Source organism: Heterocephalus glaber, unplaced genomic scaffold (assembly GCF_053883595.1).
Source record: "Heterocephalus glaber isolate CG9 unplaced genomic scaffold, H.glaber_assembly_v1.0 deba00001497, whole genome shotgun sequence".
Lineage (NCBI taxonomy): Eukaryota > Metazoa > Chordata > Mammalia > Rodentia > Bathyergidae > Heterocephalus > Heterocephalus glaber.
Window position 1 is genome coordinate 40,920,206 of NW_028258320.1, and position 9,639 is coordinate 40,929,844.

At 33.9% G+C, this 9,639-nt stretch overlaps 1 protein-coding gene across 12 annotated transcripts in view; it reads left to right on the forward strand.

The window, feature by feature from the left end:
* The window catches only part of Pcgf5 (polycomb group ring finger 5), a 126,300-nt gene extending 119,284 nt beyond the window's left edge, over nucleotides 1-7,016 (forward strand). For all 12 annotated transcript variants that reach the window (XM_087184901.1, XM_087184902.1, XM_021253034.2 and 9 more), the window contains one exon: nucleotides 1,399-7,016. In XM_087184901.1, the coding sequence (XP_087041027.1) occupies nucleotides 1,399-1,446 (48 nt within the window). In that variant the 3' untranslated portion in view covers nucleotides 1,447-7,016. The remainder of the gene's footprint in view (nucleotides 1-1,398) is intronic.
* Nucleotides 7,017-9,639: the final 2,623 nt, after the last annotated feature.

The window sequence follows — 9,639 nt, forward strand, 5'->3', positions numbered from 1 at the left end:
GCTTTGATTCTGCAAGAACAGAATAAAATTTAAAATAAAAAGTAAAATTAAAACCAAAATAATTTTTGACCTTGGAAACCTTGAGAAGCTGAGATTTAATGCAAGCCCTTAGAAAGCTGGTAGTGCCATCTGCCTTACTTCTTCAGCTAGAAGACCAAGACCTGGAGGATTATTCCTACCTTCCTGTCCTATCGTGAATTGAAAGCATTATAAATGGCAAAACAATCATAGAATCTCAGTTTATTTCTTTAATCTATATAAAAGAACAAAATTGTCTGTATTGGATTTTTGCATTTTCCTCCGCTAAGATGAAATAACAGTTGGTGGTAGTCTAGCCTTTTCTTGAATACATAAAAGTTTCTCCTTAAATTTCATTTTTTAAGGGGCCCTGCAGCTGTATGAAAGAAAAATCATTGTTTCTCCAGACCCTTTCTGACTTTGTGATATTTTGTTTTTATATGATAGGAAAAAGTAGAGGTAAAAAAAGATGCAGAGGTACCTTGGCATATGCGTTTATCTGCAAGCTCTTCCCTTTCTAGCACTGTATGGTAGCCAGATGTATGATGGCTTTTCTAGATAGAGCAATACCAAGGACAATTATGAACCTTTTATTTATATTATGTAATAGTCAAATCAGAACATTTAATAATACCAGTCCACTATTGAAAGAAGACAGTGACCTAAATACTTCATGTGACAATTAGTTACTTGCTTTTCCAAATATTTTTTAGGACTATTAAAATAAATTTTAAATGCTAAAAAGGAACAAGTATCAAACGTGTAAAATTTTTTGCTTTGTGAAAACTAGTGCAGTTTCATAGATTAGGGGGTCTCTTGCTAATGTGTGACTCAGTGTGTTCTCACCAGCACCAGCTCTGGGAGACTCTCCCCCTGCCAGCTCAATTTGCTCAGCCATGCAGGGTTGCTAATGGGATACTTGGAAGCAGGACATACAGCTTTCAGTCTCAACAGGGCCTGCCTCTCCCTAAGTAATCCACTGGTGTGGTCACATAAGCAACCTCCATGGGACATTATACACCTTAGAACTTGACCACTGCTGCATGTTAGTGAAAACTTGACTGACTCAGGAAAAATAATGGTAACCATTAAGAAATGATAGTATTGGGGCAGGGGATTTAGCTCAGTGGTTCTGACGTCTGCCCTGCAAGCGCAAGGATCTGAATTTGATCCCCGGTACCAAAAAAGAAATGACAATATTAATAGTAGTACTTAAATCTTAAATGGCAACTTAAATCATTACTTTTGTCATCACTGCTATCAGGAAATATTGTAAATTATGACTTTGAATTCTTAAAATTTTGTATATAAACTGCATTGTATAAAACTATGTTATTGTTATGCAAACAGTCTCATTCATCATCTGTTTTTATTTTATAGTCATACCCTATGGTATTGCAGTATCGACCAAGAATTGATTTCGGTTAGACCAAGGGGCCTAGATTTCACTGAAATGAATCCTGCACTATTTGTTTACTCGTCGACAGATTGCACAGTGAACGGTGTGTGGACTAGAGGGACACAATCAGATTTTCAGCATGCAAATAAGGCCATTGTCTGTCTCTAAATTGTCAGTTGCATTCATGTTGTTTCTATTAAAAGCAAACCAGGTGCCATTCTGCTACTGAACCATCTGCATAAGGTATTTGTGCTGTCTCACAGTGTACAAGTCATGGTTGAAATCATGGTGTGCAGCCATGATTCAGCCTTCTGAATATTTTGCTTGCCTGTTCTAAGATTGTCCTAATGTTTAATTACACTAGTAATATGGCTCAATCATTGTGGTGTTGCAGTTTTCACATACTTACTATGTTATTAATTGTTTAAATAGAGTACTGTACAAGAACCTGATAATTATATGTGGAAGTTATTTTGTGTGGAAATATATTTAGAAAAGTGGTTTCTCAGCCACCTTCTTATTCTTGCTAATAAGCTTTTTGTGTAAAAAATAGTTCATTCTTGAGTGTGCAAGTCATTTTATGAAGAATTCCAATTATTTAATGTTGGAGCACACCATAATTGTCAACATTTGAAGCATCTGTCTGTGTGGTCTACCAGTTGCACAGGAAGGCATGTTAGCCCTCCAGATCAAAATGTATAATTTTTTTGACAACTGAAGTTAGATTCACAACCATTTGCAGTGTTGGCAGCTGATCACATTTACTTCTAATAAAATTAATGTGTAAGTAAGGTTCATCTTTCATAATGCCTTATGACAAGTGGGTGCTGCTTCATGAAACTTCATTGCATCGCCCATTTTATGTATGTACCATTACATTGTTGTTGTCATTTAATGAATACATTGTTTTTCTTTTATGTTGGCCTTAGGTGTGTGTTATTGTGGCATGCAGAAGGTTATGAATGATGATTTTAAATATTAGGTTCTTTTAGAACAGATAATGTTAGCTATTTTATGGATTTCAAATGTCTCAAAAACAGTTGCAGGTTAAAAATGTTAATTATCACATTTCCAAAACATATGCCTAAAATAGATACAGTTTAGTAGATAAATATGCTAACCAAAATTAATGGTTTGAGAATATTTTATTTTAGATACTGTAATCAGAGGGAAATTGGATTATTGTTTTATACATGAGTTCGTTAAAATTCAAAACTGCGATAAATTTCCTTGATTTTGCAGTTTTGTTAAGTCTTCCATTTGTTTTGGGATTAATCTGCAAGTCACAGAAAGTGTTGTTACCTTAAACTATGTAAAATTTTTTATTTTAAACCTTTTAAAATTTTACAGTTTTCCAAAAAATGTTCTTGGAAAATGTTTTAACAATTGCTTTTGAAACAAACATGTTAACCTCTGAAAATTAGGGAAATGCTTGGAAATTAGGGAAATCTACTTGTTTTAGAAATCTGACATGAGCACAATCTATGTGTTAAACACATAGCTTTTATACTGTATACATGAGAGAAGTGCTACATTTTCTAGTAAAATGTATCACAAATTTTATTGCCTTTTAAATTCTAAATTGCTTCATGAAACTAAAACATCGTTACTCTGAGAAACATACAAAATACAGCTCAATCTCAATGCATTTCATAATGTATAAGACTGAAAATTCATAATTTTTATATCTTCAGTCAAAAAAATCTATATAAAAGTTTCTGTTGTTCTGACTTGTGAAGAAGGTTATGGCAGTATTTTCTTAACTTTGTTTTTTTAGATTGTTAGTTCTTGGAAGGGAAAAATTTTAAATGGACAAATTTAAAATTTAAAAACACAAAATTTAAAATGTTATTTTCATTAAATGCTTGGAAAAACTATTAGACCCAACCCAAAACTGAATTTATTATCCAACTACAGACACTTTTTTTGTGAAATCCAGTTCCTAGATATTTTTTTAATTTTTAAAATTAGTATAAATTTGTCACAACTAGATCAATGATTAAATAGTATTTTACATATGGAAGGTAATTTTAGTTAACTCAAAATGAATTGAGTGCATTTTGAAAACCACAAATAAGACTTATATATTTTGACTCCCAAGTCAAACCTTATGGCCATAAATAAGTTTTAGATTGAAGATCTCTTTAAATTTGGTCTGTTGCCTGATCATATGTAATTCTACCATTCTCTAAGAAAGTGTTTAGGGAAACAGTTACGGAATTGAGAATAGTTTATATAAAATTCCTTTATTTAATTTTAATGCATTAAGATTTTTATTGAAATGCAGTGGAAGAATATGTGCCAAAATGTGTAAAAATCTTACATAAAGAAGGGCATCAGTTGTCATTTGAGGATAGGTGAACATTTTTTTTTTGATGGTCCTAAGTACTGTGGTATTGCTACTAGAAACCTAGACTTCTTCAGCTGACCTCTTTTAGTATATCAACAATGAGTTTCCAAGTATGTGACTACTTTCATGGCTAGTAGTACACTGAATTCCCAGCCAATTATTCCATATATCAGATTATAGAATTTGTAATAAACCAGGTATAGAGAAAATATACAAGCACCTTTTTTGGTTAGCTTTATAAATACAGAGTGCTCTAAAAAAAAAAACCACCTTTATATGGTCTGCATCTGTTAAATCACATTATAAACCTAAATTATTCATTAATCTGTTGTTTCTTAATAAACTGAAAGAATTTTATTCCGTAGAAAACTGTTTTCTGTTCTATCTGCCTTAAAAATCAGATATGAATAGGTCAAGGAACTTTAGATAATAAAGATTGTATGTGGTTTATAAATATCACTTTAAATTGCAGTAGTCACATTAATTAATAGAGAAATCAAAATATGGCCTTTTCTCTTAACAAGACACTAAGTTAAAAAGATACTTAGTATAAAAAAAGATTTATTGATGAGTTAAGAGTCTGGAGGTTGGGTAACTTGAGTAATGTCTTTTAGCTACTTTTAGAAAAGTATACTATTTCTTTACTCGTTGAACATCTATCCCATACTAATATACCACATTTTATAAATGTAGTAAATTTGCTTACTTATATTATACAGTCAAGTGTTATGTTAATTTAAACTAACTCCTCAAGAAAAATGTGTTATATACTATTGTGAACTGTTTAGCTTTATTAAATATTAAAGAGAAAGTGCCTCATTGCTAACATGCATTTCTGTTTTAGATTTACTGCATAAATTTTGAGTTTTCTGTATCTGTCCCTTATGAGTGGTTTCATATTTATATAGGCACTTGCAAGTTAAGAGTAATCACTTTTTCAAAGATTTTCATAAGAATATAGGTATCACCAAAGATATTTTACTGTTAATTAGTAACCATGTTGGAAAACAGTTTTAACTGTTCAGGGGTTGGAATATTTTAGATTGTGACTTAATTTTGTATAGTCAGGCAATAACCTTGATTAATTGCTAAAATATCACCAAAGAAAGGCTTTAAACTAAATTTGCTTGGTGAGACTAGTCAAATGTAGGTTTTTCTTGAAATGACCAGAGCACATTTCCTTTCAAACACGTTCAGTTATCTGTCACCATCTGACATGTCTTAAATTCTCAAATGTGAGAAGGAGATAAGTACAACAAATAGCTTTCCTCTGAAGGAAAAGTGGAAAAAGTGCATACTTTTGAAAAAAAATTGAAATTGAGATTTTTAAATTTTAATTTGAGATGCTTTTTATTCCACAGAGGCAATATAAAATAAATTACTCTTATTTAGCTCCTGGGCTTTTAGTAATATGTAAAATTTTATTAAAGATAGATTTTGGTAACAGTGCTGACATGCTTATTTGTGTAGAACATAGTACCTTCTTCTGAATTTACACAAATACTTTTTCTATGTTCAGAAACAAAATTTTCATTAGGTCCTATGTTTCTTGTGTCTCAGCAGTTACTTTATTGTTATTAGAATTTAGCCTTTACATCCACATTTGGCAAAATGAATCACAAAACAAGAGCATCTCTATATACCAAAAGAGATGGACCTTTATGTCATTTCTCTTGTAAGGTAAAACTATTATAAAGTTTGCTCATAGATCACTAGTTAAACCTTGTTATATAGGATAAAAATGAATGCACATTCTATTACATACCCTGGTCCAGAATAAGGAATTCTCCAGCAAGCTAAGCTTTATGCCACTAAAATATTGTTTGATTATATTAATTTCAAACATCAGTTATTTTGCCATAACCTTTCCAGAGTAGAAACATAAAAATTTGAACTGTTATTAACATTATTGTAAGATGTATATACCTATAATCTGGAGAGCAGTAAGGAATATGTCTGGTAAATGTGGTTTATGAAAGATTTAAAAAATATTAAGACAAGATTTTTAAAATATTAAAGACTCAAAAGCCCTCTCAAAGCACAAAATGGACAGTTGTTTCTGGATTTACTTGATATACCTAGTTCAGTAGTATTTTAATGGAAAACAGGAGGTCAAAAGTTCATTAAAATGTACTTATGTAGTACAGTTTTCATTGTTCTATTTTTTTTTGGTATTTTTTAATAATGTTTTTTTCCCAGTAATTTGAAAGTTTACTTGTTGTTGCTATAGTTTCAAGTAAAATTAAAATGCTTGAGCACTTCCTTTTAAGAAAGTTTTAAAATTCAGCTTAAAAATAACTTTTAATTACATTAAATGCTCATCCAAATGTGTCTGTATACTCATGCTCCTTTTTTATGATTCAAAACTGAGACTGGTTTTTCAGAAATGCTTTTTAATTTTAATTATATTTAAGTCTACAGTCAAGTGAAACATGGGTCCAGTTTTCTTCCATCTTATAGATAAGAAACTAATACAAATGATTAAATATTTCTGGGTAATGTAGAGATAGTAAGCAGATTAATTTATTTATCCATACACTTCACATCAGTCCACTGGAGCAGGAATTCTACACATTAAAATGTAATGGGATCAGCCAGTATTGCTTGGTGTCAGTTTCTTTTGCTGTATTTTTAGAATAGGGATGGGGGCCTAAGTGTCCTTATGAAGCTGTGGTCCATGACAAGAGCTTGTGGGGAGGGAGTACCAGTGTTCTGCTGTTTTCCTGCATCGGGCAGCACAACAGCGATCATCAGTTTTTTTAGAGTAGCCCTCACAATAAATAAAGCTATCATAGAATATATTGTAAAGTTACGTTGCTAGTTTTACTTTGAGATATTTTAAGCTTTTGTCAAAAGTGGTAACATCTTAATACAAATAAAAACCTTTTTGTGGTTGTAAGATTTAGCTTATAAATCATTCAAATTGAAGTGAAAGATTTACCAGGTCATTGTTAATGACTTAGTCTATTAAGAATATATGTATTTTTTTAAAGGAAAAGCACTTGTAGATATTTAATCAGTACAAGATATATGTCTGTTTTGCAGAAGTAAAATGCTGCTTAGAGATTCTCTTTAAATATTTTTTATTTTTGTGCTTAAATGTATTTTCTGTTGATCTATGGAATGTTCTGTACAATGCTGTATGATTGTACTGTTCAAGGTAGATACTTTTTTTTAAATCTGGACTTAGCCAAATATATTTGACCATGTTAAAATAGTATCTTTGTTATTAAAAATTTGATTGCATAATTTATTGTTTGTCATCTATTTAATATCAGTAGCTATAGATTGAAACCTCCATTTAAAAAGTCATTTAAGTACAGTAACAAATTTTAATGAAATTTGTTGAGTATTTGAGATCATTAACATTAACATTTTCTAAAGATACTTCAGTTATTTAATTTTAAGATGGCAGATTGTCCATCAGGTCTTTCTTAGACACACACACACACACACACACACACACACACACACACAGTAGAAGAATTTCTTGCTTTGTGAAACCCAAAGAATCTTTAGGAAGTAATTAGAGATCAAAGAAAGGCGCAAGAAAACTGAAAGACTATTTCCTTCAGCCAGTTAGAGAATTTAGCTTTGTTTGATTACATCCTCCATGTACACTTGCTGCAGGAATTCTAATGAGGCTAAAGCAAGATCTTCAAGTCAGGAAAGTAGTGATGATTCTTGTCTTCCCTTTGTGGTTAGTGAAACCATGAAGGTGGCTGGAATCCCCAGCTCTTCAGTGAGAATGGAAAGAGGTTTCCTCACAGCAGGATTTGACTTGCATCTTTTATAGTTACACTCACTATAGCTGAAGCAAAATGGGAAAGAACATGAATGATCATCCTTGGGAAGTGCTCAAAATGTAAAACGCACACGCACACACATGCAGGCACACTCCGTTCCTCTCATGTCATTGGCCATTACGTGGTCCAACTGCAAAGAGTGCTGGAGGAGTGCTGGTGAACCTGTATTCCAAGCAGGAAGAGAAGGCAGTTTTGTAACCTGCTTCTCAACTTTTCTACATCTCCATTTGAGGGAAAGGGTCATAGAAATGTTCCAGGTCATAGAAATGTTTTTTATTAACACAGGCTCAGCTCTGATCTCTTTACTAAGTTAAGAAAGATATGGAAGAGTCTTGTACTCAAGCGGGGTCTGAGAAGCTTAGTATGTTATGTAGCTGGGGAATTTGCAGGTAGTATTGGTCTGGAAGCCAGGTAAAACCCTGCTTAGCACCCAAATCCCTGCCCTGGAACCTGGGTTACCCCAAAAATCAAATGGAGAATGATGGCCCAGAAAGGACAAGTAGACACCAATACTACTCACTGAAAAGAAACTTTCTTTTCACAAACCTGTACCTCATCACAATGCTCATTGCTCCTATAAATCCCTAAAACCCTGTAATTCTACTTACGAATCCCACTCCTCCTACAGTGCTATGCTCCTGCTTATAAAGCATTGATGTTCTACAAAACCTTACTCCCCCTAGCAAGCCCTCCCTGTAGAGCCCCATTCCTCCTTACCAACTACAGCTCTTCAAACTACACACTGTGTTTCTCACAAAGACGTCTCCAGTCCTCCCCTTCAATACAAAACTTTTCTCCTCCTACAAACTCCACCCTCAAAGCCCTGCTGACAACACAGCCTTGCAACTCCTACAAAGCCCTATTCTATCAAGTCCTTCACTTCCCAAAGCCACAGTCCAACAAATCTGTAATCCCTTATAAGCCCCCCTGCATATAACAAAACCTCAGTACTTGCAAAACCTTACTCATCCAACAAAGCCCAGCTTCTTACAAAGGCCCTCTACTCCTTAGCCCCACTCCTACAGAGCACCAGTCCCCTGCAGAGACCCCATGAGGCTTAGAAGGCCCTGTTCCCCCTACAAACCAGACTCCTGGGTAAGCCCTGCTCTTCCTACAAAGAACACTCCTTATAAACCTTAATGCTTCCTCCTACCTAGTACCTCATACAGAGAAAAAGAATTCCTCTTACTAAGCCTTGCCTCTCCTACAAGTGCTTTTTTTGTAAAAGCCTGATTCTCCTACCAAGTCTGCACCTCCTAGTATAAAATCCTGGTCATTCTACCAGGCCTGCCTTCCTGTAAATCATGTACTCCCCAAACCCTGTTCCTCAAATAGCCTAGCATAGCGCTTCTGCAAATCTCTGATTTCCTTACTAAGTTTTGCTCCTCCCTCACAAAGTCCTCCTCCCTACAACACACTGGTTTTGCTCTTCGTCACAAAACGCCATGCATCTTACAAACCCTGTTTCTTCATACAAAGCTGGTTTCTTATAAAGCTTTGTTCCTCCTCATAAAACAGTTAATTTTGTATAAACCTGAGTTGTCTCCCAAAATTGAGGAATACATTTGAGGACAAAAGGAAGAGTTTAGGAGAGTGTGTATTAGAAATAATAATTAAAATAAAAAACTAGGGAGGTACCAGGACAGGAAAGAAGTCCCACGTGCTTCCTTTGTCTTGACCTTCTATAGATGGAAGGAGGGGGACATTCAAAGGAAATCAGTTAAAAAACGAAACTCATTATCTTGCATTTCTAGTGTTTTCTCAAAGTCTAGTTGAAGTCTAGGCCCAGAGGTGGGAGAAACGGTCCAGTTAAAGTCCAAGTCCAGAGGGAGAAGCTGTCAATAGCTTAACATATCTTTTTCCTGGGAGGAAAGGTCCTTATTTCCCTTTTTGTTGTAGCTTTTCTCCTTGTGTTTACCTTTGCATCTCTAAGCTCAACCAGCTGCTTGAGTTAGTTTTTAACTGTGTCCTGTTGCCTTAATGAGACCCTATAGTTAGGCTATTTTGACTGCATTCTCATAACTAAACTACATTAGCAAAATCCTGCTCCTCCAACAAAGCCCCAG